This window comes from Rana temporaria, chromosome 2, assembly GCF_905171775.1.
Source record: "Rana temporaria chromosome 2, aRanTem1.1, whole genome shotgun sequence".
Taxonomy (NCBI): domain Eukaryota; kingdom Metazoa; phylum Chordata; class Amphibia; order Anura; family Ranidae; genus Rana; species Rana temporaria.
The window spans coordinates 19,694,349-19,711,917 of NC_053490.1; the positions used below are offsets into that span (position 1 = coordinate 19,694,349).

At 50.0% G+C, this 17,569-nt stretch overlaps 1 protein-coding gene across 1 annotated transcript in view; it reads right to left on the reverse strand.

Moving 5' to 3' along the window:
* INTS4 (integrator complex subunit 4) overlaps positions 1–13,197 on the reverse strand; it is an 83,740-nt gene extending 70,543 nt beyond the window's left edge. Inside the window, exons 1-6 of the mRNA XM_040339947.1 lie at positions 13,073–13,197; positions 8,818–9,015; positions 8,622–8,739; positions 5,684–5,790; positions 3,261–3,449; positions 1,539–1,589 (exon numbers count right to left, since the gene is read on the reverse strand). Coding sequence (XP_040195881.1) covers positions 1,539–1,589; positions 3,261–3,449; positions 5,684–5,790; positions 8,622–8,739; positions 8,818–9,015; positions 13,073–13,126 — 717 coding nt within the window. The 5' untranslated portion in view covers positions 13,127–13,197. The remainder of the gene's footprint in view (positions 1–1,538; positions 1,590–3,260; positions 3,450–5,683; positions 5,791–8,621; positions 8,740–8,817; positions 9,016–13,072) is intronic.
* Between the last annotated feature and the right edge of the window lie 4,372 nt (positions 13,198–17,569).

Genomic DNA, 17,569 nt, shown 5'->3' on the forward strand with positions numbered 1-17,569 from the left:
CTTATGCCGCGCAGATCTTAGGCTGCAGTCGGTGTAACGAGGTTCCTGAATCAGGAGCACTCGTTACGCCGGGGCAAGTAAGCAATTGCGCTGTGTAACCTATGATTACACAGGCGCAATTGCTTCTTGAATCCACCCCAGTGTTCCCAGGAGAGAGTGGGGACCAGTGATGATGGGCCGCACCGCTCTCGCATGCGCAATAGGGAACCAGGCAGTGAAGCCGCAACACTTCACTTCCCGATTCCCTCACCGAGGATGGTGGCGGGGGCAGCTGAGAGACAAGCGATTACTCAGCCGCGACATCGCGGGCGCGCTGTACAGGTAAGTGTCCATTTTTTAAAAGTCAGCAGCTGCAGTATTTGTAGCTGCTGGCTTGGCTTAAAAAATAAATAAAAATTCAGGTGGACCTCCGCTTTAATGCACGTTTCCCGCACTGCCTTTGTGATCTGCATTCAGGTGGCAGCGTATTGGTAACAGCACCATAAATGCAGATCACAAACGCAGTGCATTTGTGGGCACCATATCGCATGGTTCTGCAGTACCATGCCGTTTGCTGCAACGCGATTTTAAAAGTAATGCATGCATTAAGTTTTCTGCATTCCAGTGTGATTCACTGGATTCAAAAGAATGGGCTGTCAAAATGCACCACACAGGGAAGAATTGGGAAATGCAAAGGAGTGTGTGCTGCATAATTGTGTGATCCAGGAGTGAATTGGCTCCAAGTTTTCTTCAAAACTGCCTTAATTTTTAATGGCTATGCAAGAGGTAGCTCCCCAAAACAGTGCGTTGTGCCTAGTGATGTTCAGGTAGAACTAAGGTAGCCTACAACTTGGCAGGAAGAGATAGCTGTGTGATGAGAGTAAATGTGCCCCTTAGGCAGGGGAGAACGGGGTACCATTGTTTAAAACAGCACAGTCTGTGGCACTTAACCATACAACATCAGGTGATCAGTCTCCTGTATCGAGAGAGAGATCGAGAGGGATCGAGAGAGGGATCGAGAGAGAGGGATAGAGAGAGAGAGAGAGAGAGAGAGAGAGAGAGAGAGAGAGAGAGAGAGAGAGAGAGAGAGAGAGAGAGAGAGAGAGAGAGAGAGAGAGAGAGAGAGAGAGAGAGAGAGAGAGAGACTACAGAACATTGAGGCTTGCTTCCATATGCTTCTGATAAATTCTGGGCTCCAAGACAGAGGTGAAGGTTCTATGTATAGTGTGGGGTGTAAACTCATCTCTCTTAGCCCCCTTTCACACTGCAAAGTCGCATGACAAGTCATACCCCATGATTTCCAATGAGTAACATTCATATATGCGCGACTTCAAGTCGCACCGACTTCAAAGTAGTCCCTGTACTACTATGGCAAGACTTTAATGCGAGTTACACAGTCATTCCCTGAAATCACTGCAAAAATCGCATCAAAATCGTGGCAGAATCGATCAACTTTGAAGTCGCGGTGGTGTAAAAGGGGCCTTAGGAGGATTTATAATTGGCTCACCATCACTCACCTAGGGCCAGACTTATGGTTACTAGGACTTGGTGCACTGTACCTGGCTATATGTCCCTTGCTGTAACTTCAGGCCTCTCTCATGGAGCTGTAACTGAGCAAAGACAAAAAACAAAAAAACATAAAATCAATAAATGACATACAGCAATATAAGAATAATTAAAGTTTGAGTGTTGGATGTGCACTGCGATTTCTTCCTCCAACCTTCACATCACTACAAGACTCAGCACTGATGTAGGGGTCAGAGGATACAACTACAGTGCACAGTAAGGGACAGAGGCATCTGACACCCCATAATTATTTTTATTATTATATGCTGGAGCATCTGATAGAGGCTGCAACACTGGAAGAGAGTGGAGGTAGGACACATGGGCCCCTGGAGACCCAACAAGCTATCTTTAAAGCAAACATGAGCTTTACAGAACTAAGCAACAGGATCATTTTACCAGCCCACACTTCCCAAAGTAACATATACTTGCCTGTCCTTTACTACCCCATCATTCTGATCAGCCATCCAGAGTAAAATAAAATACCCGATATTTCTGGGTGTGGGGAACATCCGATGCCCTCCACATCCTGTGTTGATCTTGGTCACATGGGGTGGGATGGGGTACAGCCCTGTGTAAGTTCAGACAAGAACATCTCAAAGCTTAACACAGTGCCATCTCCCAGGGGCAGAACACTGCAATAGGGAGCCAAAGGAAGGTAAGCATAATCACCCGGGAAGGGGGTCACTAAAGTGAACCTGTTGCTTTGCCCTGCTTTGGAAAAGCACAAGTTTACACTAAAAATCAAATAACAAAAAAATAAATGTGTGCAATATACATATATACACACACACACACACACACACACACACACACACACCGTATTTTCCGGCATATAAGGCGACTGGGCGTATAAGACGACCCCCCAATTTTCCAGCTAAAAGGTTGGTTTTGGGATTTACTCGCCGTATAAGACTACCCCCCCCCCCCCTTCCGACTAGCGCCCATTACATGCCTCACCTCACTGTGCCCATTACATGCCTCACCTCACCGTGCCCATTACAAGCCTCACCTCACCGTGCCCATTACATGCCTCGCCTCACCGTGCCCATTACATGCCTCACTGTGCCCATTACATGCCTCACCGTGCCCATTACATGCCTCACCGTGCCCATTACATGCCTCACCTCACCGTGCCCATTACATGCCTCACCTCACCGTGCCCATTACAAGCCTCACCTCACCGTGCCCATTACATGCCTCACCTCACCGTGCCCATTACAAGCCTCACCTCACCGTGCCCATTACAAGCCTCACCTCACCGTGCCCATTACAAGCCTCACCTCACCGTGCCCATTACAAGCCTCACCTCACCGTGCCCATTACAAGCCTCACCTCACCGTGCCCATTACAAGCCTCCCCTCACCGTGCCCATTACAAGCCTCACCTCACCGTGCCCATTACAAGCCTCACCTCACCGTGCCCATTACAAGCCTCACCTCACCGTGCCCATTACATGCCTCACCTCACTGTGCCCATTACATGCCTCACTTTGCATGACAAGGGATAAGGTATGGAAGTCGGCAAAGTCAGACTGCGGGCGTCTATTGTTCAAAAGCCGCACTGGTTTTATATAGATATATATATATATATATATATATATATATATATATATATATATATATATATATATATATATATATATATATATATATATATATATATATATATATATATATATATATAAAAACACACACATAAAAAAAAAAAAAACTCACCATGGCTTTTATAGCAGCGGTCCGGACGCGGGGGTCTTGATCATTGAAATAATCGCCTATTATCTTCTGCACATCCTTTGCTGGTGCGCTTTCTGCTGCCTCTTTTAGGGGGACTTTATCCACAGACCCCAAACAGCCCAAAAGCTGCAGACACTTGATTCTGACTCCATGGGAGGTGTCTGACAGGTACTGTATGGGAGGACAATATATGGTTACTGGAGAGTAAAAGCAGAGTGGTGGGACATGAAACATGATGATACAATCTCAATACGTTTGAATTATCCACACAATTACACCTTGTTGTCAACAATATTTAATTCAGCAAATGTAAAATACCATAAACCTTTTCAAAGCTTAGAATGACCACATCACATGTCACATAAGGCAACCTTAATCCAAGGCTTGACAAATTTGCTTGGAATCTAGGAGCCAGCTAAAAAAGTTAGGAGCCAGAAACGTGCCCCGTCCCGACGAGCTTGTGCACAGAAGAAAACACATACGTGAGCAGCGCCCGCATATGAAAGCGGTGTTCAAACCACACATGTGAGGTATCGCCGCGATCGTTAGAGCGAGAGCAATAATTCTAGCCCTAGACCTCCTCTGTAACTCAAAACATGCAACCTGTAGATTTTTTTTAAACGTCGCCTATGGAGATTTTAAAGAGTAAAAGTTTGTCGCCATTCCACGAGCGGACGCAAATTTTGAAGCGTGACATGTTGGGTATCAATTTACTCTGCGTAACAGTACCTTTCACAATCAAAAAAAAAAAAAAAAAAAATTGGGCCAACTTTAATGTTAAAAAAAGTGTTTTTTTTCCCAAAAAAAGTGAGCTTGCAAGACCGCTGCGCAAATACGGTGTGACAGAAATTATTGCAACGATCGCCATTTTACTCTCTAGGGTGTTAGAATAAAAAATTATATATATATATATATATATATATATATAGAGGGAAGGAGATGGCAGTGAAAACACACAGGGGAAGCTCTATTAGCATTGCTGGTTGTCTTGTCATACCAACGGCCACCACAAGATGGCGCCAGATCACAGAAGAAAGCATAGGCCTGCAGAAGGCCGCAAAGCCGCGGCCTCAATTACCGGTCGGCGTGATCGTGCGGCGGGGACGTGGGGGTGCACGGAGACACAGGATACCCCAACTGTGTCAGGTCGCTAATTCTAGTCGCAATTGCAACCTGGTGCCCGGGGATTGTCGAACCCTGCCTTAAAGTGTTACTAAAACCAGGACTCTGCATTCACTATATCTGGTCTCCCACAGTACACGGAAATGCAATTATTTTAGTAAATATAAACTGCTAAATACCTTTTCTTATCAGCAGTATATAGGAGTCTTGTGACTTCTATCAGTACCTGGTTAAATCTTCTAGGAGTTTTCATTCTGCACCGACTGTCCTACGAGGCTGCAGGACCCCTGACCCTCTGTCTGGACAGCGCTGATTGGTCCTGTGCTGATCACATGTACTCTCCCTAAACTCTCTAGCAATTCACACCAAACTGAGCATGTGCCACCTGACTCCAGTAACTCTGTCTTATCCAGATGTTTTGGAGTCAATGGAAGGAGAGGATCAGAGAAAACAGGATCAAACAGCGTTTTTACGCAACGCAGAGGAGTAACCCCTTAGGTTCCACAGTGAGTACAACAAGCATGTTTTACTGCATATACAGACTGATTACTGGAGAGTGCAAAATCGAGTGCAGCTCTGCAAAGAAACCAATCAGCTTCTAACTTCAGCTTGGTTAACCACTTCAGCCACGGAAGAATTTACCCCCTTCCTTACCAGAGCACTTTTTGTGATTCGGCACTAGGTCATTTTAACAGACAATTGCGCGGTCGTGCGACATGGCTCCCTAACAAAACTGACGTTCTTTTTTCCCCACAAATAGAGATTTCTTTTGGTGGTATTTGATCACCTCTGCGGTTTTTATTTTTTGCGCTATAAACAAAAATAGAGCGACAATTTAAAAAAAAAAAAAATGCAATATTTTTAACTTTTTGCTATAATAAATAAAATTTATGTTTTTTTTTTGTTTATAGCGCAAAAAATAAGAAATGCAGAGGTGATAAAATACTACCAAAAGAAAGCTCTATTTGTGGGGGAAAAAAATACGTCAATTTTGTTTGGGTACAGCGTTGCACGACCGCGTAATTGTCAGTTAAAGCTACGCAGTGCCGAATCGCCCAAAAAAATGGCCCGGTCATTGGGCAGCCAATTCTTCCGGGGCTGAAGTGGTTAAAAAGAGCCATAATGCAATAAATGAAAAAGGGCAGGCCAAGGACAATATAGGGTAGACAAAAGAGGACTGGATGATGCTGGGTGTCTTCTCAAACCAAAAAAATTCAAATTGCAGTTACTGCACTGACTGAGTGACTGTCAGGTGCACATATCTCTTGAGTGCTCCTCGTTACCTTGTAGGCGAGATCTACCAGTCTGGTCCGGAGAGGGACGCTGTCCTGTAACTTAATTCCAATTTCCAGCACCGAGTCCAGAAGCTGTGCGAGAACCTGGTGGGATTCTATGGAGAAAACACAATCGGCCCCGTCCAGAGGCGATTCAGTTCGCATGTGCCGCGCTATATAAATTTTTCATTCATTCATTCATTCATTCATTAACATGCTTAAAGTGTTGAGTTATTTGTGCAACGTAAAGAAGAAAAAAAATACACAAACAAATTCCCAATCACATATTAACCACTTGAGCCCCGGACCTTTAGGCAGCTAAATGCCCAGGCCAGGTTTTGCGATTCGGCACTGCGTCGCTTTAACAGACCATTGCGCGGTCGTGCGACGTGGCTCCCAAACAAAATTGGTGTCCTTTATTCTATTTTTTTTTCCCACAAATATAGCTTTCTTTTGGTGGTATTTGATCACCTCTGCGGTTTTTATTTTTTGCGCTATAAACAAAAATAGAGCGACAATTTTGAAAAAAATTCTACATTTTCTACTTTTTGCTATAATAAATATCCCCCAATAACATATATAATTTTTTTTTTCCCTCAGTTTAGGCCGATACGTATTCTTCTACCTATTTTTGGTATAAAAAAATCGCAATAGGCGTTTATCGATTGGTTTGCCCAAAATTTATAGCGTTTACAAAATAGGGGATAGTTTTATTGCATTTTTATTAATTTTTTTTTTTTTTATTACTATTGGCGGCGATCAGCGATTTTTTTCGTGACTGCGACATTATGGCGGACACTTCGGACAATTTTGACACATTTTTGGGACCATTGTCATTTTCACAGCAAAAAATGCATTTAAATTGCATTGTTTATTGTGAAAATGACAGTTGCAGTTTGGGAGTTAACCACAGGGGGCGCTGTAACATTTAGGGTTCACCTAGTGTGTGTTTACAACTGTAGGGGGGTGTGGCTGTAGGTCTGACATCATCGATCGAGTTTCCCTATAAAAGGGATCACTCGATCGATGCAGCGCCACAGTGAAGCACGGGGAAGCCGTGTTTACATACGGCTCTCCCCGTTCTTCAGCTCCGGGGAGCGATCGCGACGGAGCGGCTATAAACAAATAGCCGCGCCGTCGTCCCGGATCGCTCCCCGCGGGAATCCGACCTCCGCATGTAGCGGGGGGGGGGTCCCGATCGGACCCCCGACCCGCGGAAAGGCAAGGACGTACCTGTACGCCCATTTGCCTGTACGTGCCATTCTGTGGACGTACATATACATGCGGCGGTCGGGAAGTGGTTAATTGGTTTGCGCAAAAGTTATAGCGTCTACAAAATAGAGGATAGTTTTATAGCATTTTTATTAATATTTTTTTTTTTACTAGTAATGGCGGCGATCTGCGATTTTTATCGATACTGCGACTTTATGGCGGACACTTTTGACACATTTTTGCGACCATTGGCATTTATACAGCGATCAGTGCTATAAAAATGCATGTCCCTGCGTCTGCAGTCCCCCTACCTGTTCTTTCTTCGTTTCCCTTCTGATCCCTTCCCTTTATCTAATTTTCTGTCTCTATTATTCAAGAGTTTTTCTTTTTTTTTTTTTTGTGTGCTATGTTTCGACTTCCGGCAGAATGTGCTGGTGGTTTAGCCGCTTACGTGGGGAGCCGACAAGCTCCCCCCTGATGTCTGCCTTGTAATGTGCTGCAATACCATATGCACTGTTTTTGCTAATGCTCTGAAGTTTTCTTTTTGTATTGTCTCCTCTAAGGCCCCGTACACACCATAGAATCCATCCGCTGAAAAATCCCAGCGAATGGGTTTCAGCGGATAGATCCTATGGTGTGTACACGCCAGCGGATCTGTTTCCGCGGATATTTATCCCCTGCGATGGATTTCCAGCAGATCGAATATTTGCTGACATGCCAAACAAATCCATCTGCTGGAATCCATCCCAACGGATGGATCTGCTGGTCTGTATAGACTCACCGGATCCATCCGTCCGAAGGGATCCCCCGCATGCGTCGTAATGATTCGACGCATGCGTGGAATTCCTTATATGACAGCGTCGCGCACGTCGCCGCGTCATAATCGCGGCGACGGCGCGACACGTCATCGCCAGAGGATTTCGGCGCGGATTTCAATGCGATGGTGTGTACACTCCATCGCATGGAAATCTGCGGAAATCCTCGAGAGGATTTATCCGTGGAAACGGTCCACTGGACCGTATCCGCGGATAAATCCTCCCGTGTGTATGGGGCCTAAGACTCGGGGGTTACCCTGTGTCTAATAAAATTGTTATTTGAAAAAAAAAAAAAAAATGCTTACTGGATTACTGTAAAAATGTCACTGGCAGGGAAGGGGTTAATCATGTTCCCTGGGTGTGTTCTAACTGAAGGGGGGTGGGACTGACTAGGGGAAATGACAGATCGCTGTTCATACATTGTACGATCAGTCATTTCTCCCCCTGACAGGACCGGGAGCTGTGCTCTGTAACAAGCGATCGCGGGTTGCCGGCGGTGATCGCGCTCGCCACCTGAGGCTGAAATGCAAAATCACGTAATATTACGTGATTTTGCGCAGCGGAGCCGCTGGTCGGCAAGCAGTTAAAGCGCCGCTAAAAAATAGCGGCGTTTTACCGCCGACGCTCGGGGCAGCTGGGTGTGAAAAGGCTCTAAGACAGTGATGGCGAACCTTGGCACCCCAGATGTTTTGAAACTACATTTCCCATGATGCTCATCTACACTGCAGAGTGCACGAGCATCATGGGAAATGTAGTTCCAAAACATCTGGGGTGCCGAGGTTCACCATCCCTGCTCTAAGGGATCTTTGACGATGGCTGGAATCGTACATCAATTCCAAAAAAGACAATAAAAGATGGAGAATTCCTTGAAGGTCTTCCCGCCAGCCTTGAAATGTAACTCAGTTTTCAGCTTTTCTTACTTTCATTCTGGAGAGAAGCGATGACATCATCCACCACCGAGTCGGGACAGAATCCCGCAGTCTTGGATAACAAGCCCAGCAGCGACGCGATCTTCAGGCGCACAGAGGTCTCGTTCTCCTACAAACCAAAGCGTGGAGGTAAGTACGCCCGCTGTGCCAGGGAAGAAAACAGAACTCTGCAGAGGGCTTCCCTTACCTTATAGTAATGTTCCAGAAGGATCCGCACCACGCCTTCCACGCTGTCCGCCTCCACGGGTTTGCGTGCGAATTGCAGGAGGTACTGCAGAGCGTCGGCCGGCGAGGTGGCCTTGCACAGGTCGATGTGAAGAGCGGCCGACTTGCTGGGTTTGGTGAGCCGGAGCTTCTTTGCCGGGAGATCCTCGAGTGGCTGCAGCTACACAGAGAGAAGGGAGAAGAATGGGGTCGGGTTTTGTCTTCTAATTGTGAATTGCGGGGGCTGGGCAACCCCAATGTGCAATGGCTTCTCCAGGGGCACGTGTAAGCTCTGACACGGAGCTCACACCGGGATCAGACTCCTGTAGGTGGGAGAAGGGAGACGGTCCTTCTCCCTGTGTAAGCTCTGACACGGAGCTCACACCGGGATCAGACTCCTGTAGGTGGGAGAAGGGAGACGGTCCTTCTCCCTGTGTAAGCTCTGACACGGAGCTCACACCGGGATCAGACTCCTGTAGGTGGGAGAAGGGAGACGGTCCTTCTCCCTGTGTAAGCTCTGACACGGAGCTCACACCGGGATCAGACTCCTGTAGGTGGGAGAAGGGAGACGGCCATTCTCGATGTGTAAGCTCTGACAGGGAGCTCACATGGGATCAGACTCCTGTAGGTGGGGGAGGGGAGATGGCCATTCTTCCTGTGTAAGCTCTGACACGGAGCTCACACCGGGATCAGACTCCTGTAGGTGGGGAAGGGAGGCGGCCATTCTCCCTGTGTAAGCTCTGACACGGAGCTCACACCGGGATCAGACTCCTGTAGGTGGGGGATCAGACTCCTGTAGGTGAGGGGGAAGGGAGACTGCCATTTTCCCTGTGTAAGCTCTGACACGGAGCTCACACTGCAATCAGACTCCTGTAGGTGGGGAGAGGAGATGGCTATTCTCCCTGTGTAAGCTCTGACACGGAGCTCACACCAGGATCAGACTCCTGTAGGTGGGAGGGGAGACGGCCATTCTCCCTGTGAAAGCTCGGACACGGAGCTCACACCGGGATCAAACTCCTGTAGGTGGGGGAAGGGAGACGGCCATTCTCGATGTGTAAGCTCTGACACGGAGCTCACACCGGGATCAAACTCCTGTAGGTGGGGGAAGGGAGACGGCCATTCTCACTGTGTAAGCTCTGACACGGAGCTCACACCAGGATCAGACTCCTGTAGGTGGGGGAAGAGAGACGGCCATTCTCACTGTGTAAGCTCTGACACTGAGCTCACACCGCGATCAGACTCATGTAGGTGGGGAGGGGAGACGGCTATTCTCCCTGTGTAAGCTCTGACATGGAGCTTACACCGGGATCAGACTCATGTAGGTGAGGGGAGGGGAGACGACCATTCTCCCTGTGTAAGCTCTGACACAGAGCTCACAAGGGATCAGACTCCTGTAGGTGGTGGGAGGGGAGACGGCCATTCTCCCTGTGTAAGCTCTGACATGGAGCTCACACCGGGATCAGACTCCTGTAGGTGGGGAGGGGAGATGGCTATTCTCCCTGTGTAAGCTCTGACACGGAGCTCACACCGGAATCAGACTCCTGTAGATGGTGGGAGGGGAGGCGGCCATTCTCCCTGTGTAAGCTCTGACAGGGAGCTCACACCGGGATCAGACTCCTGTAGGTGGGGGAAGGGAGGCGGCCATTCTCCCTGTGTAAGCTCTGACACAGAGCTCACACCGGGATCAGACTCCTGTAGGTGGGGGAAGGGAGGCGGCCATTCTCCCTGTGTAAGCTCTGACACGGAGCTCACACCGGGATCAGACTCCTGTAGGTGGGGAGGGGAGATGGCTATTCTCCCTGTGTAAGCTCTGACACGGAGCTCACACCGGGATCAGACTCCTGTAGGTGGGGAGGGGAGACGGCTATTCTCCCTGTGTAAGCTCTGACACGGAGCTCACACCGGGATCAGACTCCTGTAGGTGGGGAGGGGAGGCGGCTATTCTCCCTGTGTAAGCTCTGACACGGAGCTCACACCGGGATCAGACTCATGTAGGTGGGGGAAGGGAGACTGCCATTTTCCCTGTGTAAGCTCTGACACAGAGCTCACACTGGGATCAGACTCCTGTGGGTGGGGAGACGGCCATTCTCCCTGTGTAAGCTCTGACACAGAGCTCACACTGGGATCAGACTCCTGTACATGGGGGAGGGGAGACGGACATTCTCACTGAGTAAGCTCTGACACGGAGCTCACACCGCAATCAGACTCCTGTGGGTGAGGGAGGGGAGACGGCCATTCTCCCTGTGTAAGCTCTGACACGGAGCTCACACTGGGATCAGACTCCTGTAGATGGGGGAGGGGAGACGGCAATTCTCCCTGTGTAAGCTCTGACACGGAGCTCACACTGGGATCAGACTCCTGTAGGTGAGGGGGAGGGGAAATGGCCATTCTCCCTGTGTAAGCTCTGAGACAGAGCTCACACTGTGATCAGACTCCTGTGGGTGGGGAAGGGAGACAACCATTTTCCCTGTGTAAGCTTTGACACGGAGCTCACACGGGATCAGACTCATGTAGGTGGGGAGGGGAGACGGCCATTCTCACTGTGTAAGCTCTGACACGGAGCTCACACCGGGATCAGACTCCTGTAGGTGGGGGAAGGGAGGCGGCCATTCTCCCTGTGTAAGCTCTGACACAGAGCTCACACTGTGATCAGACTCCTGTGGGTGGGGAAGGGAGACGGCCATTCTCCCTGTGTAAGCTCTGACACGGAGCTCACACCGGGATCAGACTCCTATAGGTGGGGGAAGGGAGACGGCTATTCTCCCTGTGTAAGCTCTGACACGGAGCTCACACCGGGATCAGACTCCTGTAGGTGGGGAGGGGAGATGGCTATTCTCCCTGTGTAAGCTCTGACACGGAGCTCACACCGGGATCAGACTCCTGTAGATGGGGGGAAGGGAGACGGCCATTCTCCCTGTGTAAGCTCGGACAGGGAGCTCACACCGGGATCAGACTCCTGTAGGTGAGGGGGGAGAGAGACGGCCATTTTCCCTTTGTAAGCTCTGACACGGAGCTCACACCGGGATCAGACTCCTGTAGGTGGGGAGGGGAGACGGCCATTCTCCCTGTGTAAGCTCTGACACGGAGCTCACACCGGAATCAGACTCCTGTAGGTGGGGAGGGGAGACAGACATTCTCCCTGTGTAAGCTCTGACACGGAGCTCACACCGGGATCAGACTCCTGTAGATGGGGAGGGGAGACGGCCATTCTCCCTGTGTAAGCTCTAACACGGAGCTCACACCGGGATCAGACTCCTGTAGGTGAGGGGAAATGGCCATTCTCCCTGTGTAAGCTCTGACACGGAGCTCACACTGTGATCAGACTCCTGTAGGTGGGGGAGGGGAGACGGCCATTCTCACTGAGTAAGCTCTGACATGGAGCTCACACCGGAATCAGACTCCTGTAGGTGGGGGAAGGGAGGCGGCTATTCTCCCTGTGTAAGCTCTGACACTGAGCTCACACGGGATCAGACTCCTGTAGGTGGGGGAAGGGAGACGGCCATTCTCACTGTGTAAGCTCTGACACGGAGCTCACACCGGAATCAGACTCCTGTAGGTGGGGGAGGGGAGACGGCTATTCTCCCTGTGTAAGCTCTGACATGGAGCTCACACCGGGATCAGACTCCTGTGGGTGGGGGAAGAGAGACGGCCATTCTCCCTGTGTAAGCTCTGACACGGAGCTCACACCAGGATCAGACTCCTGTAGGTGAGGGGGAAGGGAGACTGCCATTCTCCCTGTGTAAGCTCTGACACGGAGCTCACACCGGAATCAGACTCCTGTAGGTGGGGAGGGGAGATGGCTATTCTCCCTGTGTAAGCTCTGACATGGAGCTCACACCTCGATCAGACTCCTGTAGATATGGTAAGGGAGACGGCCATTCTCCCTGTGTAAGTTCTAACAGGTTCTCTTTAAAGACAAGTAGGCAATGGCAGGGCCTCCATACTGATTTTGTACTGCAGAGAATGTAACAGAAGGAGTTCAGGACAGATCTGTCCCAGTGAAGTCTCATTGTAGCTGGAGAGATGAATGAACTCCTGGAGATCAGGGACCTCCTATATAGGACTGTTTCTGTAGTCACAGTCCTATCACACTCCCCTGAATGGAGGCCTCTCTCCTATTCCATCATGTACCAGTAGGCCTCAGTCGGATCCCCGGCCTTTCCTGAGAAAGTGACCGGCTCACAGTACCGTCTGCCTGGGGAGGGCGAGGCGCACAACCCCCGACATGTTTCACTCACTTGTACCACTTTGGTGAACTCCTCATACACCCGTTTCTTCAAGTGTGCCGCCATGGTTCCCGGGGTTTATCTCGCCGTACTCCGGAGTGTTTTCCGTGAATGCTATCAATAAAGTTGATTGATATTAGGACAGGAAGGAACGCACCATAGAGTGGAACATTGGAAAGATAGTACCGCCTATACTAGACAGGCGTCGCTGCGTTACCATGGTGATGGACGACTGAGCGCCTCTAATGCAGGGATGCCAACTTTCAGTAATTCTACAAACAGTTTGTAAAATTATGGATTTTATAAACTGTTTGTAAATTTACTGAAAGTTGGCAACCCTGCTCTAATGTTATGGGGGGTTCTCTGATGTAATGGGGGGGGGGGGGGTCTCTGATGTGATGGGAGGTCTCTGATGTAATGGGGGGAGGTCTCTGATGTGATGGGGACCCTCTGATGTAATGGGTGACCTCTGATGTGATGGGGGTCTCTGATGTGATGGGGGTCTCTGATGTGATGGGGGGTCTCTGATGTGATGGGAGGTCTCTGATGTAATGGGGGGGGGGGTCTCTGATGTGATGGGGACCCTCTGATGTGATGGGGGTCTCTGATGTGATGGGGGGTCTCTGATGTGATGGGAGGTCTCTGATGTAATGGGGGGGGGGGTCTCTGATGTGATGGGGACCCTCTGATGTGATGGGGGGTCTCTGATGTGATGGGGGTCTCTGATGTAATGGGTGACCTCTGAAGCGATGAGGGGTCTCTGATGTGATGGGGGGTCTCTGGTGTGATGGGGGTCTCTTCTGATGTGATGGGGGTCTCTGATGTGATGAGGGTCTCTGATGTGAGTGGATCTCTGATGTGATGGGGACCCTCTGATGTGATGGGGGTCTCTGATGTGATGGGGGGTCTCTGATGTAATGGGTGACCTCTGAAGCGATGAGGGGTCTCTGATGTGATGGGGGGTCTCTGGTGTGATGGGGGTCTCTTCTGATGTGATGGGGGTCTCTGATGTGATGAGGGTCTCTGATGTGAGTGGATCTCTGATGTGATGGGGACCCTCTGATGTGATGGGGGTCTCTGATGTGATGGGGGGTCTCTGATGTGATGGGAGGTCTCTGATGTAATGGGGGGAGGTCTCTGATGTGATGGGGACCCTCTGATGTAATGGGTGACCTCTGATGTGATGGGGGTCTCTGATGTGATGGGGGGTCTCTGATGTGATGGGAGGTCTCTGATGTAATGGGGGGGGGGGTCTCTGATGTGATGGGGACCCTCTGATGTGATGGGGGTCTCTGATGTGATGGGGGGTCTCTGATGTGATGGGAGGTCTCTGATGTAATGGGGGGGGGTCTCTGATGTGATGGGGACCCTCTGATGTAATGGGGGGTCTCTGATGTGATGGGGGTCTCTGATGTAATGGGTGACCTCTGAAGCGATGAGGGGTCTCTGATGTGATGGGGGGTCTCTGGTGTGATGGGGGTCTCTTCTGATGTGATGGGGGTCTCTGATGTGATGAGGGTCTCTGATGTGAGGGGATCTCTGATGTGATGGGGGGTCTCTGATGTGATGGGGGTCTCTGATGTAATGGGTGACCTCTGAAGCGATGAGGGGTCTCTGATGTGATGGGGGGTCTCTGGTGTGATGGGGGTCTCTTCTGATGTGATGGGGGTCTCTGATGTGATGGGGGTCTCTGATGTGATGGGGATCTCTGATGTGATGGGGGGGGGGTGACCTATGATGTAATGGAGGGTCTCTGATGTGATAAGTGGGGTCCTCTGATGTATGTGATTGGGGGGGGGGGATCTTTGATGTGATGGGGGAGTGACCTCTGATGTGATTAGTGGGGTTCTCTGATGTATGTGATTGGGGGGGTCTCTGATGTGATAAGGGGGGTCTCTGATGTTTGGAGGGGGACCTCTGATGTTACAGGGGAGTCTCTGCTATGATGGGATAGGTGACCTCTGATGTGATGGGGGGGTGTCTGAATGTTCTCTGATGTGATGGGGGGGATCTCTCATGTGATGATGGGGACCTCTAAAGTGATGAGGGGTCTCTAATGTGATGAGGGGGGACCTCTAAAGTTATGGGGGGTCTTTAATGTGATGAGGGGGGACCTCTAAAGTTATGGGGGGTCTTTAATGTGATGAGGGGGACCTCTAAAGTTATGGGGGGGTCTTTGATACGATGCGGGGGGACCTCTGATGTGATGGTGGGGGGTCTCTGATGTGATGGGGGGACCTCTGATGTAATAAGGGGATTTTCTGATATGATGGGGGGGTCTCTGATGTGATGAGGGGGGACCTCTCATGTGATGGGGGGACCTCTGATATAATGAGGGGAGTCTCTGATGTGATAGGAGATCTTCTGATGTGATGAGGGGGGAACCTCTGATGTGATGGAGGGTCTCTGATGTGATGAGGGGGGACCTCTCATATAATGGGGGGGGTCTGTTGCAATGGGGGAGTCTCTGATATGATGGGGGGTGACCTCTGATGTGATGGGGGGACCTCTGATATGATGAGGGGAGTCTCTGATGTGATAGGGGATCTTCTGATGTGATGAGGGGGGAACCTCTGATGTGATGAAGGGGGGCTCTGATATGATGGGGGGTCTTTGATGTGATGAGGGGGACCTCTGATGTAATGGGGGGTGTCTCTGTTGTGATGGGGAGTCTCTGATATGATGGGGGGTGACCTCTTAAGTTAGAAGGGGGTCTCTTATGTGATGGGGGAGTCTGATATAATGGGGGGGCGACCTCTGATGTGATGGGGAGTCTCTAATATAATGGGGGGTGACCTCTGATGTGATGAGGGGGGTCTCTGATATAATGGGGTGACCTCTAAAGTTAGAAGGGGGTCTCTGATGTGTTGGGGGAGTCTGATATAATGGGGGGGGGGTGACCTCTGATGTGATGGGGAGTCTCTAATATAATGGGGGGTGACCTCTGATGTGATGAGGGGGGTCTCTGATATAATGGGGGTGACCTCTAAGATGGGGATCTCTGATGTTACAGTATGGTATCAACCAGCATTCCACCATACACACCCGTTCTTGTTGCCTTCTCCGGGAGGTTATTCCCCATTCCATATTGGAACTCCAACACCCAAGTCTGAGGAGCCCCGATGAAGGGCGATTCTTCTGCCCCCAGAATGCGTTGGATACTTTCTTTGTGCCGGATATGAATTACCCGTCAATAATAAAATATACATGACTATGAATTGATCGCTTGGTCCCCTCTTTTTAGAGTAAGTCCTGGCTCTTCATTTGGCAGCCGGGATTTTCCGATCGTACCAGGCAGAGATCGGGAAGAAGCGTCCTATAGATGTATAGATATATGTATAGCCTGGAATGTGAGCAGCAAGACTTCTACAGAGGTGATCTTCTGTTCCTTTTCACCAAAAGCGTCACCCCAGATGTGTGTCTGTGACCGAACCTGACCAATAGAAATGTTGTATTTTTCTGTGACTTGCCGGCCTATACGCAGCTTTCCTTTATTATAAATTGCCATTTATGGGGGGGGGGGGGTCTGGTACAGACACCCCCGGGAAGTTTTCAGCTGCCTTGAGTGGCGTTGGGCTTCCCTGCATTTGCCCAAAACCCCTAAACCTAAAAACGGCAATAAACGAGACAGTGTACATGGTCACATAGGATAACATTGCATGAGTTCAGGAGTAAGGATGAGCTCCGGCGTTTTTCGCACAGCCCACGTGCAGAGCCCGCCAGGAAGTCGGCACTGCGCTAATCACAGGCAGTGAGACATTGTCCCAATGCGCAGCTGCAGAGATCAGGAAATGTCCCACTGCCTGTTATTAGCGCAGTGCCAACTTCCTGGCGGGCTCTGGACGTGGGCTGTGCGATCACGCCGGAGCTCATCCTTATTCAGGAGCAGTTGAAAAAAGCGTCCAACTGCCTCTGAACGTCCGTTTGGCAGCGTCCCCGTGTACCTTAAAGTGGAGGTTCACCCAAAAGTGCACCTCCGCTTTTTGGATCCCTCCCCCCCTCCGGTGTCACATTTGGCACCTTTCAGGAGGGAGGGGGGGTGCAGGTATTTGCACCACTTCCGGGTTCGGATCCCCGCGCGGAATCCAGCCTGTGACGTCACCCCCCCCCCCCCCCCCCGCTGTCTTCTGGGAAACACTGTTCCCAGGAGAGAGCGGGGACCAGTGACGGGGCGCATGCGCAGTAAGGATCCCCTCACCGAGGATGGAGGCGGAAGCAGCCGAGGACCGAGGCAGCTGACATCGCGGGCACGCTGGACAGGTAAGTGTCCATTTTTTAAAAATCAGCAGCTGCCGTATTTGTAGCTGCTGGCTTTAAAAAGAAAAAAAAAAATGTCCGAACCTCCGCTTTAAGTACTCAGATACCAAACATGTCGAGCATTAACTTTGAGCCTGTGAAATGACGAGAAACTTTGGCAAATTGGTGAAACTTTAAAAAACCTTTAGTTTATAGGTTATGAATTTGGAGTTAGACATGAATGATGGCATTGGAATTATTGCTCTCACCCCG